This window comes from Nerophis lumbriciformis, linkage group LG17 (genome assembly GCF_033978685.3).
Source record: "Nerophis lumbriciformis linkage group LG17, RoL_Nlum_v2.1, whole genome shotgun sequence".
NCBI lineage: Eukaryota > Metazoa > Chordata > Actinopteri > Syngnathiformes > Syngnathidae > Nerophis > Nerophis lumbriciformis.
In genome coordinates, this window is record NC_084564.2 from 15,202,833 (window position 1) to 15,224,838 (window position 22,006).

The 22,006-nt window shown below is 41.2% G+C and overlaps 2 protein-coding genes across 2 annotated transcripts in view; both read right to left on the reverse strand.

Moving 5' to 3' along the window:
- The window catches only part of p4ha3 (prolyl 4-hydroxylase, alpha polypeptide III), a 38,596-nt gene extending 22,481 nt beyond the window's left edge, over positions 1-16,115 (reverse strand). Inside the window, exons 1-5 of the mRNA XM_061973269.1 lie at positions 15,928-16,115; positions 11,449-11,603; positions 11,016-11,239; positions 150-299; positions 37-88 (exon numbers count right to left, since the gene is read on the reverse strand). Coding sequence (XP_061829253.1) covers positions 37-88; positions 150-299; positions 11,016-11,239; positions 11,449-11,603; positions 15,928-16,115 — 769 coding nt within the window. The remainder of the gene's footprint in view (positions 1-36; positions 89-149; positions 300-11,015; positions 11,240-11,448; positions 11,604-15,927) is intronic.
- A 4,474-nt stretch (positions 16,116-20,589) lies between these two features.
- Positions 20,590-21,755, reverse strand: or95a1 (odorant receptor, family 95, subfamily A, member 1). Its single transcript, XM_061972039.1, has one exon. It carries the CDS (start codon positions 21,735-21,737, stop codon positions 20,802-20,804), a length of 936 nt encoding a protein of 311 aa, XP_061828023.1. The 5' UTR covers positions 21,738-21,755; the 3' UTR covers positions 20,590-20,801.
- Between the last annotated feature and the right edge of the window lie 251 nt (positions 21,756-22,006).

Consider the following 22,006-nt stretch of genomic DNA (forward strand, 5'->3'; position numbering starts at 1 on the left):
ATGGACCATTGATCATGTGTTTGTGAAAGCGATTACCATGATGCAGCAACTCCTGAGACAGACTGAGAGCGTGGGAGATGTTCCCCGTCTGAAACAATGAGAGACAATCAGAGGACCGTGGTACAGTTTTTACAAGTGTCCCGGCTTACTTTAAAGTGAGAGAAGGCCAGGTGGTCCAGGGCGTCCTCCAGCGTGCCCTCGTTCTCGGGGCTCCACTCTCCTCCCGGGCCCCTGAAGAGCTGCACCGACTCCTCCAGCCATGGAACCGAGTGGTAGTAGTCCTCCTGCTCGTATGCCACCTGTGTCGAGACACTCATACGTTGACATGCGTCTATGGTTATCATCACACTTTTCCACCCTTTCCGTGGTGGCGTCACAGAAAAACCCACATCTGGAGTAAATCCTTTAAATCAGGGGTGTCCAAACTTTTTCCAGAAAAATTGAAGGGGCCACGTTGATACATTTTGTACAATAAAAATACTAAAACCAATGCAATCTAGGCCAATCAATATATGCTAAACTATCTGAACACAACATCAATATCTTAGCTTTGTTTTATCAGTAACAAACCATATTTTATGTAATTTTGCCCTAAATTAAGCATTTTCAAGCATAAAAATGGCTAATTGAACGAAAAATTCCAATACTACTGTAGTATTGGCATTTAGACGAGTCCAAAACAATGAGACTGCGCTGTTCAATACCGTGGCCACTGATTGGCTCGTGCTCAGGTAGCATTGCTAACATTAACATGCTGACTTTTTCAGGCAATTTTTCAGCCGACCGCCTCAGACTCAAATAACTTGGTATTCAACACACGCTAACATTCGCATGCTAACTTTTTTAAGCCAATTTTGTAGCCGAACACCTTAAGAGTCAAATAACTTGGTAGTTGAAAGGTGGATAATTGATGAGCCTTTTGTCTGCTTTTGTATATTGCTGCGCCATATTGGGGACATTTTAAGAGAGCAGTTGTCTGTGGCATCATGTCAATATTTGACTGACGCATGTTATTTATGTGTTTATTTTCTTAGTTTATTATTTGATATATATATATATATATACACTTTTTGTGGGTCACTTGTTTGGGGGAGAAATAACATGTGTTAAGTTGTATTTCTGGACTGTATATGTAAAAAATCCAATAAACACATAGGGCTGGGCGATATATCGAGTTTGTAAGATATAGCGATATATTTTTAAATACGATCTGAATTAAGAAAATATCGTAATATCGATATCATTTTTTTCACGTTAAAATGACCAAACGCCGCTTATTTGTTGTGTTCCTTGTTCTCACCCCGCAATACTCCATAGGCTATTAAACCCCTCACCTTCCCCCTTCCAACCGGCGCTTGTCGTCTCCCCGCCACTGCACTGACCCACAACAACAACGCACAAGCAAATATGGAGCATGCCTGTGCCACCATCAGCTATGTAGCTTAACTACATTTCCCAGTAGATCGGCAGTAGCGTCGCCACTTTTTAAAGTCCCAATGATTGTCACACACACTAGGTGTGGTGAAATTTGTCCTCTGCATTTGACCCATCCCCAAGTTCACCTCCTGTGCGCCGCGCTCGGGAAAGTAGCGATTTCCGTTAAGTGTTGTACGTGCACATGTTTTAAGTTGCATTTTTCCCCAAGGTTATATTTCTCCTCTTTTTTTGAGACAAATTGTTGTACATTCTTGGGTAGCAGGTTATAGTTTGCTAGCGTGTACATCATTTTAGCGGTTTGCAAATTCACTATATTGTGGAATTTTACTATTTTTGATTCAATAAATAAAGGGTCTCATGTATTAACTGATCTTTTTTGTAACTTAGTGACTGAACTGTACACATATATTTCTATTTGGAAATAATAAGATAAATACACAAATAAAAAAATGATGATTGAAGGGATTAACATTGAGCGAGTTGAGCAAAGTATATTCCTCGATGTAATAATTCATGAAAAATTAAATTGGAAAGCACATAATAAATATATTCATTTGAAATGATCAAGAAGCGTTGGAGTGCTGGCAAAAGCACGACAAGAGCTAGATGGAAAATCCCTCCAGCAACTATACTATTCACTCATTTATCCTTACTTAAGTTACTGTGCAGAAGTTTAGGGAAATAATTATAAAACCAACATACATCCCTTAACAATCTTACAAAAACAGGCGCTTAGAATTATGCATAATGTGGGCTTCAAGAAGCACACAAATAGCTTATTTTTAAGGTCAAAACTGTTAAAGGGGAACATTATCACAATTTCAGAAGGGTTAAAACCATTAAAAATCAGTTCCCAGTGGCTTATTTTATTTTTCGAAGTTTTTTTCAAAATTTTACCCATCAAGCAATATCCCTAAAAAAAGCTTCAAAGTGCCTGATTTTAACCATCGTTATATACACCCGTCCATTTTCCTGTGACGTCACACAGTGATGCCAGTACAAACAAACATGGCGGATAGAACAGCAAGGTATAGCGACATTAGCTCGGATTCAGACTCGGATTTCAGCGGCTTAAGCGATTCAACAGATTACGCATGTATTGAAACGGATGGTTGTAGTGTGGAGGCAGGTAGCGAAAACTAAATTGAAGAAGAAACTGAAGCTATTGAGCCATATCGGTTTGAACCGTATGCAAGCGAAACCGACGTAAACGACACGACAGCCAGCGACACGGGAGAAAGCGAGGACGAATTTGGCGATCGCCTTCTAACAAACGATTGGTATGTGTTTGTTTGGCATTAAAGGAAACTAACAACTATGAACTAGGTTTACAGCATATGAAATACATTTGGCAACAACATGCACTTTGAGAGTGCAGACAACCCATTTCAGGCGCGCTAAGAACATATATTTTTCCACGATTTCAGCACTCAGGTTAACCATACCTAAATAGACACAAAATACTGCATTACACAAGACTACCCGAATGTACTCGAATGATTGAAAAAAATTAATGTTTTTAAGCTAAATTATTGGTAAACACAGTTTATGTATAATAATTTACATAAAACCGCGAGTAATGAATAAAGTTTTCATCAATTAATATATTCTGTAGACATACCCTCATCCGCTCTCTTTTCCTGAAAGCTGATCTGTCCAGTTTTGGAGTTGATGTCAGCATCTGCTTTGAGTGTCGCAGGATATGCACACATTCTTGCCATCTCTGTCGTAGCATAGCTTTCGTCGGTAAAGTGTGCGGAACAAACGTCTGACCATTTCGTCGGCTTTCCCCACAGCCTCGTATTTTGAACAAATTTCGTCCAATTTCTTGCCACTTGTGCAACTTGAATCCGTTCCTGTTCGTGTTGTTACACCCTCCGACAACACACCGACGAAAGTGAGAAAATGGCGGACTTTCCTGATTTAGGAGAATATTTAACAGGGCTTATCATGTTTAAAGCAAGAAGTTATCAATTGCCTGCAAATATTAGTATAACCTCAGAGGAACGGCAAAATATAAACACACTTTAGCACTTAACACAAGGAAAACTTTTTGTGTCTCAGTCTGTGGGATGAAAATATGGAACAGCCTGAGTGATGAGCTCAAACATTGAGCGTTTTAAGAAATTGTACAAAACTAATTATTTGGTTCGGTATTGTGAGGTCTAGGCTTATTTTGAATATGAGTATGAATGACTTATATGACTTACGTGTGATGATATGTTGAGAATTGAAAGCACATTGTTCTGGGCAAATCGAGTTGTGTGGATCCAGATGAATGTGATAAAATGTGGTTCAGAGGAAACTGCATATTAGTTAAAGTGAACTATGTAAAAAAAAGTGGGGGATTCAAAAAGTGTATACTTCTTCCCATTACCCATTTGAGTTATGTTTAATTTCATTTCATTTTCTTAATTAAATTGTATTTTATTTTTTGTGAAACAACAATATTGCCATTGGATATATGTATGTATATTATGTACTACATTTATGATATGGAACTGACTGTGACACTCAAACAATCAAATACTTTTGTAGTTATTTCCCGATATTTCTACACAATAACTCAGATATGGTAACATAGTAAAGTAAACAGTAAAGAATATAGAGTGATTTTTTTTGTCCAATACATATTTAGCTTTTTTCATTATTAATTTATTAAATGTATTTATTTCTTGCCACCTTATGTTGAATATTTTTGTATAAGATTTCCAGTTTATTTTATCACCAATTATTACACCCAGAAATTTGATTTAATTTCCTATTTCAATGTCTACTCTGTCTATTTGTATTTGACCTCCTCTTCTACTGTTACTGGATAGCATTATTCAAGTTTGACTAAAATAATGGCCATATGATGGTAGTTAGACTTAGACTAACTTTATTGATCCACAAGGGAAATTTTTCCACACAGTAGCTCAGTTACAAAGGATGTAAAGGGTAAGAATGGAAAGGAATGAAAAAAAAAGAATGGAAAGGATAATGCAGGTATAAAGTTGACTAAAAATATACCATAGTAGCAATATATTATAATATATAACATATATAATATTTATATATTATATATACAGTATATAATACATGCTGATATATTATATACTGTACCTGGAGAGCCAAGTATATTCTGATGTGGTACTTGGTAAACAAAACAAAAAAAAGAAAAGTTTAATGACCACAGTGTTTATCAAATCTAAAATAATGCTGAGAGTATATTTCTTATGATCTAAATTGGTTGCAATCTTATTGCAGCGCCATTTTTTTCCGGACATTTTTTCTCTGAAACCATACTGATGAATAGACAAGATAAAGTCAAAGACAAATGTTTTCAAATTCTCTATACACTCATTTTTCCAGCACTTCGGAAAATACTTCTTAACTACCCGTCAAAGTGCTCGTATCAATGGCTATAATATACTATGACGCTCTAGTCAATATTGTTGATCTCAGTATTCACATGCAATTTATGATCTCTGATTTGAAACAGAATCATCTTGCTCTTGTGTGGAGCAGAAACAACAGCGCAGAGCCCTGGATCCCTAATGGACTCCAAGAGTCATAAAAGAAGGCTTTTAAGACATGTGCAGGCAGTTGCTTGACTGACAACACCCCGGGCGCGAGCACGTACGTGTGCACGTGGCCTCATCTTTGTCCAAACACCGTTTGCAGCATGAGAGAATGTCTTTTCCACTCGTCTCCCTGCCCTGACACATCACACCGCCGTACATCTGCGCTGGAATGCGCTGTGGCGTTGTGGCTTCATGCTCCCCGTACTGCAGACTCATCTTCACGTGAAATAAGACGCGTTGGATTTCAACCAACGCGCTGGGGAATCCAGTTGTGTTCAAGGCACGGTGAGCAGCAGACATACTGACTGTAAGGCTACTGTAATTCTGCCTAGCAACAAGTGGCTGCTCCAGCCCGATTAATAACAACATTGCTGCTTATGCTAACCGGTCCAATGATACCAGTTGATGCTAATTAAGGACATTTACACATGTAAAGGTTCTACAAACACACCCTGAAACCAACAGCTACAGTAGGAACCTCCATTTACAAACCTTTGTTAGATCGTGCCAAATATGTCTCTGTATACGAACACTTCATTAATTCGTTGTGTCCCATGTTAGGCTTTGTCGGTCTTGAACCCTAAAATGCAGAGACAACAGTAGGATTCATGCACCTGGGAATTGCAGAGAAAACGCTAGCACACGCAAAACCAGTTACAACAAGACACAATGATCGAGTACAGGACAGGCTGGTTTATAAAAGGGGCCTGATTGGCATACTTGCCAACCCTCCCGATTTTCCCGGGAGACTCCCGAATTTCAGTGCCCCTCCCGAAAATCTCCCGGGGCAACCATTCTCCCGAATTTCTCCCTATTTCCAACCGGACAACAATATTGGGGACGTGCCTTAAAGGGGAACATTATCACCAGACCTATGTAAGTGTCAATATATACCTTAATGTTGCAGAAAAAAGACCATATATTTTTTTAACCGATTTCCGAACTCTAAATGGATGAATTTTGGCAAATTAAACGCCTTTCTGTTATTCGCTCTCGGAGCATCGGGAAGCAATCCGCCATTTTCTCAAACACATTACAAACACAGAGTCAAATCAGCTCTGTTATTTTCCGTTTTTTTCGACTGTTTTCCGTACCTTGGAGACATCATGCCTCGTCGGTGTGTTGTCGGAGGGTGTAACAACACGAACAGGGACGGATTCAAGTTGCACCAGTGGCCCAAAGATGCGAAAGTGGCAAGAAATTGGATGTTTGTTCCGCACACTTTACCGACAAAAGCTATGCTACGACAGAGATGGCAAGAATGTGTGGATATCCTGCGACACTCAAAGCAGATGCATTTCCAACGATAAAGTCAAAGAAATCTGCGAGCGAATGAGGGTATGTCTACAGAATATATTAATTGATGAAAACTGGGCTGTCTGCACTCTCAAAGTGCATGTTGTTGCCAAATGTATTTCATATGCTGTAAACCTAGTTCATAGTTGTTAGTTTCCTTTAATGCCAAACAAACACATCCCAATCGTTGGTTTGAAGGCGATCGCCGAATTTGTCCTCGCTTTCTCCCGTGTCGCTGGCTGTCGTGTCGTTTTCGTCGGTTTCGCTTGCATACGGTTCAAACCGATATGGCTCAATAGCTTCAGTTTCTTCTTCAATTTCGTTTTGGCTACCTGCCTCCACACTACAACCATCCGTTTCAATACATGCGTAATCTGTTGAATCGCTTAAGCCGCTGAAATACGAGTCTGAATCCGAGCTAATGTCGCTATTCCTTGCTGTCCTACCCGCCATGTTTGTTTGTATCGGCATCACTATGTGACGTCACAGGAAAATGGACGGGTGTTTATAACGATGGTTAAAATCAGGCACTTTAAAGCTTTTTTTAGGCATATTGCGTGATGGGTAAAATTTTGAAAAAAACTTCGAAAAATAAACTAAGCCACTGGGAACTGATTTTTAATGGTTTTAACCCTTCTGAAATTGTGATAATGTTCCCCTTTAAAAGCACTGCCTTTAGCGTCCTCTCTCACCCGTTAAGGTGGGAGAGGATGTCTCCGTTATACATAAGTTTATCTATAACCCAAAAAAGTAGGCAGGCACGGAGCTATTTCTCAGCGTGTGTTTATTCCAGCCGGCACGTTAATACACTGACACACAACATCCGGATTCCCATCATGCATTGCTTCAAAACTACGGCAAGTAGTAATGTCCAAAAACATAACAGAGACGAAGCAGAAGAACGAAGTAGAGACATGGCGACGACGAGCAAGAAGAAGAAATACGCTTGCAAGTTCCAAAATGATTGGAAAAAATAATTTCAGTTCATCCAGGACAGCTCGAAGGGGAAGGGGTATGCTGCCTGCACATTTTGTAGATCAGACTTCACCATTGAACATGGTGGCCGAACGGACATACTCATTCATGTACGGATTATATATATATATATATATCTCCAGAATTCGGAAGTCTCAAGGTTGGCAAGTATGCTGATTGGCAACGTGGAAAAGATGAGTCCAGATTGCCAATCAGGGACAGGTGAGGGTGACAACGATTAAACCAGAAGAGTAATGAAGGCAAACAGGAAGTCAAATGAAAATAAAAGCGCATGAAAGGAACCTAATACAGAAATAAGGTCAGGCCTGACATGACAGGTCCTGACATCGTGGTGCGTTCCATTTGTACTGGGAAGTCGGAATTTCCGAGTCCCTAGTCGGAATTTCAACTGAACGCACCTCGAGGTCGGATTTTTGACTCTCACCACCCCCGAGTTGGTTTCAGAGAAGCTGCTCTGGATGTAAACAATGATTTCTGCTTCTATAAAATCAGTTTTTTGAACTTCTGATTAGTTTTCTTGGCAGTAAATCAGCCATATACATAATGTATTGTTGTACGTTTGTACGCGGTAATGCCACTGTAGTGTAAACTGCATTTATTTCATGTGGTGTATATAGTGTCTGTGTTTCTTCTTCATCCACCCCGTTTGACGTTTGCAGAGAGAGTGAATATTTCTCCATAAGTTGTTTATATTCAGACAAGGCACGCGTAAAAATAGCTGTCGTGGATGTGGCCATCTTCATTTCCGACATCGTCACTGTAACGCTCACAACTCAGGTGTGACGTCATTCCCAGCTCCGACTTCCCAGGTAAATGAAAAGCAGCATTAGGTCAACAGCAGTCATTTTGCATTTGCTCTTAATAAAGAGATTGAGGAAGGTGACTTCCTCAATTAAAAATAGACCGTAAATGAAAACAAGTTTGACACCCCTGACACAAAGTGTTTATGCCAATGGCTACTGTACGCACTGACATACAGTAGGAAGGGGATTCATTGGCCCCATTCGTCACGGTTTACATGACACATGAAACGTGACAAATTTGAGGTGTGCACCATCCACTTTATCCGCCATGTGGCAGGAGAGTGTGATAGAGAATATCTCAAAGGTGCGCTGCACTTTTTGGGGAATTTTGCCTACCAGTCACAAAACAAAACATGAGGATGGATGTTTTGTTTTTTTAATGCAATAAATAACCCTCCAAATACCGCCAACAATACTCCATACACACACGTGCGGATGTTGTTTCTGGACTTCAGCTCGGCGTTCAACACCATCATCCCGCAGCACTTGGTGAGCAAACTGGCCCCCCCTTGGATTCAGTACCCCCCTATGCAACTGGCTGCTTGACTTCCTCACAGACAGACCCCAGTCTGTGAGAGTGGGCGACAACACCTCCAGTGCCATCTCCCTGAGCACCGGCTCCCCCCAGGGCTGCATCCTGAGTCCGCTGCTATTCACATTGATGACCCATGACTGCTGCGCCAGGTCCACTACTAATCACATTGTGAAGTATGCGGACGACACAACAGTAGTTGGCCTCATCCGTGACAACAACAACATGGACTACAGGGAGGAGGTGAAAAATCTGTTTGACTGGTACAGAACCAACAACCTGGTCCTGAATGTCAACAATACCAAGGAGATCATCGTAGACTTCCGGAAGCACCAGTCCAGCTATGCTCCACTCGTCATCAACGGCACAGCAGTGGAGATGGTAAGCAGCACCAAGTTCCTGGGGGTGCAGATAACTGACAATATAGGGACGGCGTGGCGCAGTGGAAGAGTGGCCGTGCGCGACCCGAGGGTCCCTGGTTCAATCCCCACCTAGTACCAATCTTGTCATGTCCGTTGTGTCCTGAGCAAGACACTTCACCCTTGCTCCTGATGGGTGCTGGTTAGCGCCTTGCATGGCAGCTCCCTCCATCAGTGTGTGAATGTGTGTGTGAATGGGTAAATGTGGAAGTAGTGTCAAAGCGCTTTGAGTACCTTGAAGGTAGAAAAGCGCTATACAAGTACAACCCATTTATCATTTAATATGACCTGGTCCCTACACACCGGAGCTCTTGTAAAAAGAGCTCAGCAGCGCATGCACTTTTTGCGTTGCATGAAAAGAGCACAGCTCCCTCCCCCCATTCTCACCCCATTCTACAGAGGCACTATAGAGAGCCTACTGACCAACAGCATCTCTGGACTGGAGCCTGCAGTGCCTCAGACTGGAAGTCTCTGCAGAGAGTGGTGAGGACGGCGGAAAAGATCATCAGGACTCCTCTTCCTCCTCTCCAGGAGATCGCAAAAAGCCGCTGCCTGACCAGGGCTCAGAAAATCTGCAGAGACTCCTCCCACCCCCACTAAGGACTGTTTTCACTGCTGGACTCTAGAAAGAGGTTCTGCAGCCTCCGTAGCAGAACCTCCAGGTTCTGTAACAGCTTCTTCCCTCAGGCCGTAAGACTCTTGAACGCATCATAATAATCCCCTCAATTCCCCCCAAAAATGGATTAACTCGCTGGAATATAAAGACAATATAACATACTTCCATAAACGTGGACGCATATGCAAAAGTGTAATATATTTATCTGTACAGTAATCTATTTATTTATATCTGCACCTCATTGATTTTTTATCCTGCACTACCATGAGCTAATGCAACAAAATTTTGTTCTTATCTGTACTGTAAAGTTCAAATTTGAATGACAATAAAAAGGAAGTCTAAGTCTAATTTACATTTTGTGACGTGAATATTAACCAATTATTAGTGATATCCTATCCTATTATCACCTGGACAGAAGAAGGATGAGGACGTATTCCAACAAGTTGGTACACTGGGAAAGCCAATTTCATCCCGGAAATGATAACAACGACACGAAAAGACGCTTGGTTCCACCCCCCTTTTCTTTAAAATAATTATGAGTCATTCTTCATCTAAATGGGAACATATTAACATCCTAGCAGTCGGCATCCTAATGACAGTAGACCTTGTACAGTAAGTGATATGTTATTATGCTTGTCGGCTCTCATGAATTCTGCAGTGAGTTATAACAAGTGATGGAGTTGGGAAAAAAAAGCCAACTGCGTTTTTGAAATTATTGCACCGTGTATGCTTAAAATTAGCTAAATATGCGGTCCTCTCCAAGGTTTCTCATTGTCATCCCACTGGGTTGAGTTTTTCCTTGCCCTGGTGTGGGCTCTGAACTGAGGATGTCGTTGTGGCTTGTGCAGCCCTTTGAGACACTTGTGATTTAGGGCTATATAAATAAACATTGATTGATTGATTGATGTAGATATTAAATGTTATTATAAATATGCCTGTTACTACGTTACATATATACTTACAGCATGTTTATAAAACCTTAATGGAGGTTTTTGGATGTTTTTTTAAGGGCTTTATGGGCAGAATACAGCAGCTGCCATGGGCTCCATTTCAAGCCGACTTTATTTACGAGTTAGAATGCATTAAAAAAATACATCAGTCGTCATGTCTTTTTTTTATTGATTGTCAGCCATACGCAAAATTCCCAAAAAAAGTGCAGTTCCCCTTTAAAATGTGTTTTGTTGCAATTCCAACTTTGACCACAGCATCAGTTGCTATATAGAGTGGTAGTTTCCATAATTTTCAGCAGACTGCCTTGCAAAATGATTGACCGAATCTCTTCCTCTCACGCGAGATCCGTATTAGTCCCTCCCCTGTTGTAGTGCATAATGTAACAACTATATAATGTACCTTTCCGACCAGGAAGCAGTCATCACCAGACAGCGACACGGACACAGCCGGTTTGTAAACCTCCACCAGTTTTCCGTCCGCCACTCTCCGGAAGCGACCACTCGCCAGGCTGGCCACGTGGAGCGCGTACACATCCTGCAACCTCATCAGGCCCCTGGCGGCCCCCCGCAGGTCCTCCAGTTTGGGCAAGTTGGCCTCTTCTTCCTCGTAACTGGACCTGAGGGCTGGACGCAGGTCAGAGGACAGAGTGGGTGGGGGGGCTGAGTCATCATCACCAGATGTGTGCGTAGAAAATATTTACAAAATGAAAAAATAATAAAGAAAATACAATTAAATATGTATAGATAATACTAATAATAATATTAATAATAATTTAAAATAAATAAATAATAATAATAATATATTGTTTTAAAAAGTATGTTTGTTTGTTTACCTTCTGCGTTCTCTGAGGCTTCATGGCTGTAAACCACATTGAGCCACTCGGAATGCAGGCGCTTGATGAGGGTGAACGCCACCAGTGGGTTGGCCATGGCGTTTGGCGAGCCTCTGTAGGTGTCACTGTGCAGGTGTGACACCTTGGAATAAAACCTGCATTATAGAATTAACCCTTTATTAGGCACAACAGCACAATCTGTCACGGTTGGGTCGCAGCTTGCTATGGGGTTGTTCTCCCAAGATGCAAAAATGGACGGCTCCGGACGACAGCGTGAAGCTAGGATTTGATTTATTGAACATAAATCACCAAACTACAAAAAATGCAGGCAAAACAACAAAAAGGCAAGCGTGCCTTTCACATAGGAAGCTAAGACTTAGCATAGACTATGACATGGAATAAACAAAACTTACGTGGCATAGGTGTGATGCAAACAATGAAGCCAGGCCGACTGATTGGCAAAGGCAACTTAAATAATGCCTCTGATTAGTGCTCGGGGAGCAGGTGAGCGGGCGAGCACTAATCAGACAATGAGTGACCATGGCAACCAAAACAAACTCACAGGTGCACAACCAAGAACTAAAGCAGTCCAAAACTAACAGAAAATAACTAAACAAACATGATCCGGACCACGGATCATGACACAATCCAATTTGATGTTTCCAACATGAACGACGATTAAAGCTACTTTGACAAAATGGCAACATTTGATTTTACAATGTTTACAAAGCAGATCTCCTTTGTCTTGTGAAAAAGAAGCTTATGCGTCTGAGTTGAACAGTGAGAGAGTTTATGCACATTTTACTCAGGGCTAGGTGGCAAGCTTCATGTGGAAGACATCGGTTTACTTCAGTAAAATGCATGCAAAAGACATTCGCAATGAAATGCTGTTTCAGGTTGGTCATTAGTAAAAACAGATTTGACTCTGATTGTCAATGAAAAATTGTCCAGCAACCCATTTTGTGACTTAAAAACCCCTGACATCCAATACAAGAGCTGTGTCCAAAAATCTGCCTTTAGAAAAAATAACACTCACTTTGAATTGTAGGGCCAAGGATCCCCAAACTGAGCGATGGAGCGGGAACCACTACCGGTATAAAATTGTCGAGAGGTACTTTGTTATTGTAAAATACTAAGGCATTGAAATAATACAATCATTCGTTAGCTGGCAACTAGCTCTTTAATCGCTAGCCAACAACTAATCCGCTAATGGCTAGGTAACAACTAGGTTGCTAGTCGGTAGCTGGCAACTAAGAAGCTAATCAGTAGCTAAGAACTAGTTTGCTAATAATTAGCCCACAACTAACACGCTAATCACTAGGTAACAACTAGCACGTTAACCACTAGCTCAGGGGTCGGGAACCTTTTTGGCTGAGAGAGCCATGAAAGCCAAATATTTTAAAATGTATTTCCGTGAGAGCAATATAATATTTTTTTTTTAACACTGAATACAACGAAATGCGTGCATTGTTAAGTAAGACCAACATTTTTAGAGTATAATAAGTCTCTCATTCTTTTTAATAACATTGTTATTCTGAAGCTAACCAATAATAAATAAAATACTTCTTACCATTAATGCGACTTCTTGAACAGGTGCAGTAGAAAACGGATGGATGGATTCAAATGCATGAGAATGTTTTATATTTTGAACGTTATTTTTAACACTGATTACCAGCGGAATTATTCAGTACTTATCCTGTTAAGTAATGTCAGCTAAGATTTATCTGAGAGTCAGATGCAGTCATCAAAAGAGCCACATCTGGCTCTAGAGCCATAGGTTCCCTACCCCTGCACTAGCTGGTTAAAAGCTAACTGGGAACTAGCACGCAAATCAATTTTACCATGAACTGATTAACGTGGACCCTGACTTAAACGAGTTAAAAAACTTATTCGGGTGTTACCATTTAGTGGTCAATTGTACGGAATTGGTACTGTACAATGCAATCTACTAATAAAAGTCTCAATCAATCAATCAATCACTAGCTGGTAACTAGTTTGTTAATCACTGGCTGCCAACTATCATGGTAATAGCTAGCTAACAACTGGTTTGCTAATCGCTAGCTGGCAACTAGCTTGCTAATCGCTAGTTGGCGCCTAGCTGGGTAAAAGCTAACTGGGAACTAATCACTAGGAAACAACTAGTTTTCTAATTCCTAGGTCAGAACTAGCATGCTAATTGATCGCTGGCAACTAGCACGCTAATCACTAGCTGGCACCTAGCTTGCTAAATGCTAACTGGCAACTAGCACGAAAAAACTAGCTGGCAACTAGTTTGTAAATCGCGAGCTGGCAACAATCATACTAATCGCTAGCTGGTAACCAACACACTGATCACTAGGTAACAAACAAGCACGTTAATTGCTAGCTGGCAAAGAGCATGCTTACTACCAGCTGGCAACTAGTTCACTAATCACTAGTCGGCACTTAGCTCGCTAAACACTTACTGGCAACTAGCGCATGAGTCACTCGTTGGTAACAAGTTTGCTAAATCACTAGCCCACAACTTGTTTGTTAATGGCTCGCTGCCAACTAGCATGCTAATCACTTGCTAAAAACTAGTTGACTAATCAATAGCTAACAACTACCTTGCTAATCACTTGCTGGCAACTAGCACAGTAATTTCTAGCTCCCAACTAGCACGCTAATTCTTAGCTAACTACATATTTTGCCAACACACACACACATACATATATATATATATATATATATATATATATACACATATGTATATATATATATAGTCGTGGTCAAAAGTTTACATACACTTGTAAAGAACATATCGTATTTTTCGGATTATAAATCGCTCCGGAGTATAAATCGCACAATAAAGAAGGAAAAAACATATATAAGTCGCACTAGAGCAGTGGTCCCCAACCACCGATTGGTACCGGGCCGCACATTAAAAAAATAAATTATTAAATCAACATAAAAACACAATATATACACTATATATCAATGTATATCAATACAGTATGCAGGGATACAGTCCGTAAGCACACATGATTGTATTTCTTTATAAAAAAAAAAATAAAAAAAAATACGCGGGACAGATTTTCAAGCGTTGACCGGTCCGCAGCTACAAAAAGGTTGGGGACCACTGCACTAGAGTATAAGTCGCATTTTTGGGGGAAATTTATTTGATAAAATCCAACACCAAGAATAGACATTTGAAAGGCAATTTAAAATAAATAAAGAATAGTTAACAACAGGCTGAATAAGTGTACGTTATAAGACGCATAAATAACCAACTGAGAACGTGTTGATATACGTCTATTCTCTTACGTGAATGAGATAAATAATATTATTTGATATTTTACGATAATGTGTTAATCATTTCACACAAAAGTCGCTGCAGAGTATAAGTCCCACCACCGGCCAAACTATGAAAAAAAATGCGATTTATAATCCGAAAAATACGGTAATGTTAAGGCTGTCTTGAGTTTCCAATAATAGCTCAATTTTTCAATCACATGGACAAAGATAAGACCTTCTGGAGGAAAGTTCTGTGGTCAGATGAAACAAAAATTGAGCTGTTTGGCCACAATACCCAGCAATATGTTTGGAGGAGAAAAGGTGAGGCCTTTAATCCCAGGAACACCACTCCTACCGTCAAGCATAGTGGTGGTAGTATTATGCTCTGGGCCTGTTTTGCTGCCAATGGAACTGGTGCTTTACAGAGAGTAAATGGGACAATGAAAAAGGAGGATTACCTCCAAATTCTTCAGGACAACCTAAAATCATCAGCCCGGAGGTTGGGTCTTGGGCGCAGTTGGGTGTTCCAACAGGACAATGACCCCAAACACATGTCAAAAGTGGTAAAGGAATGGCTAAATCAGGCTAGAATTAAGGTTTTAGAATGGCCTTCCCAAAGTCCTGACTTAAACGTGTGGACAATACTGAAGAAACAAGTCCATGTCAGAAAACCAACAAATTTAGCTGAACTGCACCAATTTTGTCAAAAGGAGTGGTCCAAAATTCAACCAGAAGCTTGTGGATGGCTACCAAAAGTGCCTTATTGCAGTGAAACTTGCCAAGGGACATGTAACCAAATATGAACATTGCTGTATGTATACTTTTGACCCAGCAGATTTGGTCACATTTTCAGTAGACCCATAATAAATTCATAAAAGAACCAAACTTCATGAATGTTTTTTTGTGACCAACAAGTATGTGCTCCAATCACTCTATCACAAAAATATAAGAGTTGTAGAAATGATTGGAAACTCAAGACAGCCATGACATTATGTTCTTTACAAGTGTATGTCAACTTTTGACCACGACTGTATGTACGTAAGTACTGTATGTATTTGTTGAAGACTACGGCTTTAGAGGAAATTATCGAAGGCATTCTTGTAGTATGACTTTAAAAAAATATATATATGAGTACTTGAGCAAAGTTTCCATCAATTCAACTAGCATTTAAAATAAGAAGTATAATTGCTGCATGTGGAATAACTTCTTGCAGTGTGCACACGTCACCTCTTGATGTCTTCCAGCCTTTCCCACTCGTGATCGATGTAAGTCTTCAGCTCGTCGATCAGCTTCCTCTCCACGCTGATCGCCTGCCGCACGTTGAGCAGCGACGTGAACATCTCGCCCACGCACACCGGGACCACGCTGCCGGTCGAGAAGAGCAGACAGCCCCACAGGAGGCAAACACACTTCATCTCTATAAATTAACACACACACACACACACAGTACACGCAAACACAAACTGCGTGGATGTCTTTTTCAAGAAGGCTGAGGTCCACTCCACTCACGACCCACCCTCTCACTTCCACGACCGCATCACTTGCTGCAGCGAGTGGACATGCACGCATGCAGAGGGCGCTCATATCATGACACTTAAACTATAATTTATAACTTATAATTTATAACTATAACTTATTTAAACTATGAGGGAATGAAACAAATGACATCACATAGTTAAATAAAAAACTATGCATTATTAATTTAGAAACACGCGTCTTAACATTTGTAATTGGACACACAGCGACACCTGCAGGACGTGAAAGGCACACATGTACAGAACTCGCTCTTTCTTACTGTCGGATATTTTACTTATAAATTAAAACTGATTTTTATTGTAGCACATCATAAATGTGTATGGCTACTCAGGGGCGCCGAAAAGGGGGGGGGGGGGGGGGGGGGTAAAGGAGACGGATTCTAGGGGCCCATGATGGAGGGGGGCCCAGAGAGGCCCCTAATGATGATGAAATTATAATACAGAAAAAATAATGACTGTGTTGGGGGCCCTGTAAAGATTCTTTTCATGGGGCCCAAAATCCCTAGCGGCGCCCCTGTGACTACTACTTGGGGCGGTATAGCTCGGTTGGTGGCGTGGCCGTGCCAGCAACTTGAGGGTTTGCAGGTTCGATCCCCGCTTCCGCCATCCTAGTTATCGCGGTTATGTCCTTGGGCAAGACACTTTACCCACCTGCTCCCAGTGCCACCCACACTGGTTTGAATGTAACTTAGATATTGGGTTTCACTATGTAAAGCGCTTTGAGTCACTAGAGAAAGGCGCTATATAAATGTAATTCACTTCACTTCACTACTTGTTGCTAGGCAGACTTCCAAAGGCACGATCAATTCTTCCCCTTTAGCACTTTTCTTTGCTGCCACACACTGCAAAGAAGTGAAGTGAAGTGAAGTGAATTATATTTATATCATACTTGCCAACCCTCCCGGATTTTCCGGGAGACTCCCGAAATTCAGCGCCTCTCCCGAAAACCTCCCGGGACAAATTTTCTCCCGAAAATCTCCCGAAATTCAGGTGGACTTGCTTTCCCACAATATAAACAGCGTGCCTGCCCAATCACGTTATAACTGTAGAATGATGGAGGGCGAGTTCTTGGTTTCTTATGTGGGTTTATTGTTAGGCAGTTTCATTAACGTCCTCCCAGCGCGGCAACAACACACAACAACAGCAGTCACGTTTTCGTCTACCGTAAAGCAGTTCGTCTGCCGTAAACAGCAATGTTGTGACACTCTTAAACAGGACAATACTGCCATCTACTGTGCATGCATATATGACAATAACATCTACAGCTTTTAAAGAGTGCAGTGCACAACTGCGCACACAACAAGGAGACGAAGCAGAATGCATCATCAGAGAGGGTGTTCAGCATGGTTAGAAAAATAGTGACAGAGAATAGAACAAGGATGGACAATTCAACCCTTAACTCAACAATGAGTAGATGAGTGTTATGTGTGTATATGTGTAAGTAAATGAACACTGAAATTCAAGTATTTCTCTTATTTATATATATATATATATATATATATATATATATATATATATATATATATATATAATAAAATTTAAAAAATTAAAAATAAAATATATATATATATATATATATATATATAGTATATACTGTATATAGGTTGGCAAGTATGATTTATATAGCGCTTTTCTCTAGTGACTCAAAGCGCTTTACATAGTGAAACCCAATATCTAAGTTACATTTAAACCAGTGTGGGTGGCACTGGGAGCAAGTGGGTAAAGTGTCTTGCCCAAGGACACAACGGCAGTGACTAGGATGGTGGAAGCGGGGATCGAACCTGCAACCCTCAAGTTGCTGGCACAGCCACTCTACCAACCGAGCTATACCGCCCCAGTTGAAAGAAAGGATAAGGTGGGACGGCAAGAAATAGAAAGCCAATTACAGGATTATTTATGCAAATTAATTTCACAATTAAAAGAGAAAGTGACACATTTTTCTGTCCATCTAAGCACCATCTGCTGGTGTGGACGGGTACTGCGCCACATCACCTATGCGTAGGTAAAGGGTGGTCCACACAAGTGATGATCAAAAACTTGATCCCCATTCCACATGATAACCAGAATGTGTGTGCGTTCGTGCGTGTGTGTGTGTGTGTGTGTGTGTGTGTGTGTGTGTGTGTGTGTGTGTTAAAAAATCTTATTAAAAAAAAAAAAGAGTCAAGAGGTAATAGAGCTTCATGGAGTAGAAAGAGACAAGAGAAATGTGATCTCTGAGTTCTAGGCAGCGCTCAAACTGCAGCATGTAGGTGGTTCAGTGTCATTACATTCATATGTGTGTCCTCCCCACCACTAATGATGCGCTTTTCTTTTCTTTTTTTATGACAAATGCATTCAATAATGTGTTATGTTATTGTGTGGACTTCTTCATGCAGAAAGTGGACACAATGTAGAAATAACTAGCCAAACAGCACGTTATATGGAAGACCACCCTGCACATAATCACTTAGATCAGGGCTGTCAAACTGGTTTTCATTGAGGGCCACATCATGGTTGCCCTTATAAAAGCAAATACCGCATTTTTCGGAGTATAAGTCGCACCTGCCGAAAATGCATAATAAAAGGAAAAAAACATATATAAGTCGCACTATGAAAAAAACTGTGACTTATAGTCCCAAAAATACGGTATATATAAATAGTAATCAATGAATGAATGGAGGATATTTATATAGCGCTTTGTATAATACCTCAGGATAGTACTACACAACTGCCTTTGCATTTGATTATATTAATGTTAATGACTTGCTGCAAAATCATAAGACAGGGTGACTGTCAGGACTAGGACTATGGCGTGGTTTGTTTTCCCATGGTGCAAATGATTTGGACCGGACATGGCATGAAGGTAAATACATTTTTATTTTTACACTAACAAAAGAACAAAAAGCGCGCTCAAGGCGGAAGTACAAACTTGACTAATGAAACAAATACTTGCATGTGGGCAAAAAACTATGGACATGAACAAAAGTCGCTAACTGCGGCATAAATAGAAAAAAAACTTACTTGACATGACGTGAACAGAGCAGCATGGACTATGAACATGAAACAGAGTGACAGGAGTGTGTCAAGAGTGATGTCACCAGGCTGACTGCCTGGCGACTACAGGCTTAAATAGTGATGACATGATTAGTGAAAACAGGTGCGTGACTCAAAATGTGAAAACGTGAGACAGGTGCGTGACATGACGATGTGAACCAGGTGAAACTAATAGTTACTATGGTGACAAAGGGAGTGAAGACAAGAACTAAAAAGTGTCCAAAAACTAACCAAAACATAACTAAACAAAATATGATCACAGACATGACAGTGACAAGCAGATATTGAAGCATTTTTTTTTTACCACATTTTTTTTTGCAATATAGGTTAGTATACATGCATACATACATATACAGTAGGCACACAATTGCATACAGAACTAACAAATACATTTAGTAGGAAAGATAACATGCTTTATTGACACACATTATATTACATTGTACCATTCCATTATACTCCACCACGATGTATAATGGTGTTATTGTTGTGTTATGTTGTTTGTCTATGCATAGTACAATCATATGTGCACAATGTGTATTATCTATTGCTCATTTTTTGTTTTTTTCTTGTTCTCTTGCAGCTCTGTGCTCTTTTTAATGTATGTAGTGTCTCTCGTGTTCTTTACTGTTTCCCTCTTGTTCTTATGTGTTTTTACCTTATTGTTGTGGGCTTTTCTAATCAATTTCCCCCTTGTGGGATAAACCAAGTCCATCCCATCCTATTCCGGGCTCACATAAAACGGGCCTTGAGTCTAACACACCTGCGACTTAGATCATGAACTCTCACAATTGTGTAATTGTCAGTGAAACTCTTGCAGAATTGTGTGCATACGGTTTGTTTTTAACAGAGGCACACTCGATGAAAAATGCTGACTGGGGGTTACAAGACCTGCGGGGTTAAATGTCACATCATCATCGTCATAGTTAATGAAAGTCATTATGTACCGTATTTTTCGGAGTATAAGTCGCACCTGCCGAAAATGCATAATAAAAAAGGAAAAAAACATATAAGTCGCACTGTGAAAAAAACTGCGACTTATAGTCCAAAAAATACGGTACATACAAGATATGTGACAATAGACAGGTGTGTGCCTTTGCAAAATCATGTCCAACTGACTGCATTTACCAGAGGTGCACTCCAATAAAGCTGTATAGGAACATGTCAGGGATGATCAGTTGAAACAGGCTGACTTTTCAAATTCATGGCAAAGGCTGTAAACACTTATGTACATGGGATTTCTTGCTTTTTGTTTTTTGTATAAATTTGCAAAAATCTAAGAAAAAAAACGTCATTATGGGGTATTGTTTGTAGAATTTTGAGGACAAAGATGAATTTATTCCATTTTGGAATAAGACTGTAACATTACCAAATGTGTGAAATAATAATAAAGCGCTGTGAATACTATCCGGATGCAATGTTTGTTTATTAGTGTCGTTTGCAGCGTATAACTGCATTGCGTCACCGTGGAAGCAGGAAATATGACAAACTTATGTTGGTAAAGGCAGAATTGAAGAAAGTGCCAAGTTGGCGGTCTCAGGTCTGGACCTGGAGGTTTGCCTTCTTAAAGCAGCAATTAAAGGTCTTCCCGATGTAGCCTCGCAGGCTCTGATCGCGGAAACCGTAAATGAGCGGGCTGAGAAAGCGGGGGATGAGCATGAAGCAGAAGTAGTTAAAAAAGGCCACGTCCTGTTTGGACCAGTCACCGTGCAGCTGGATAAAGTTGACGGTGATGGGGTACAAGAAGGCAAGCATGCAGAGCAGCAGCTGGATGGCGTGCAGCATCACCGTGTGCATGGCACGGCCCACAGAGGCCCGGTCATGCCTCAGCTTCCTGGTCTCCAGCAGGATGCGCACGTAGGTGAAGAGGACGACGATGGCCACCAAGGAGAAGACGGACACGTGGACGCCGACCTTGAGGAGGGTCTGCGTCGGGGAGGAGTTGATATTGAAGTTTTTGCACACATGCTGCGTGGTGAGGATGTCCTCGGCGGGGTCGAGCGGCCGTATTGAGAACATGGCGATGGGGAAGACGCAGCTTAAGATGAACAGGACCAGGACCATCACCCAGAGCCGGTCCGAGCGCCACATGGCTGGCTGGTGGAGGGGATAAACGATGGCCACGTAGCGCTCCAGAGACATGGCGGCCAGGATCAGGGGCGTGTTCTGGAAGGTGACGAGGGAGACAAACAGCAAGGGGGCGCAGTACACCAGGGCCAGCGTCACCTGGCCCATAGAGAGGAGAAAGAGCAGCACGGAGAAGAACAGCTGCAGCGTGTCGTTGACGAGCATGCAGGCGAAGAGGGTGTAGCGGGACGTCTCCAGGAAGTGGCGGTGGGAGGCGAAGATGTGGAGCATGACGATGACGCAGCACAGGAAGAGGCAGAAGAAAGGGATGACCGCGCACACCTTGATGATGACGGAGAGGCTTTTGTGGGAGTTGGAGCTGAGCGACAGGTTGTGAGGCTGCATTGTTTGCAGCGCAGATGAGCCCACCTGTCAGAGACCACATCTTTAGCATGATAATGTTACACAACAATGAAAGGCAGTATAACAAAAACAGTAAGGGAGTAAACATGTCACGCTTCAGAACTCACCTTGTCAACATGAGGTGTGTCCTCAGTCGGAATCGTCTCAGGGATGCATGCCCGCTTTTATCTGATGTCCTCATTATTATTACGACAGTATAGCCCTATTGCCTCAGAGACGCTCAATGTACGCGCTTGCGTCATAAAGCATAA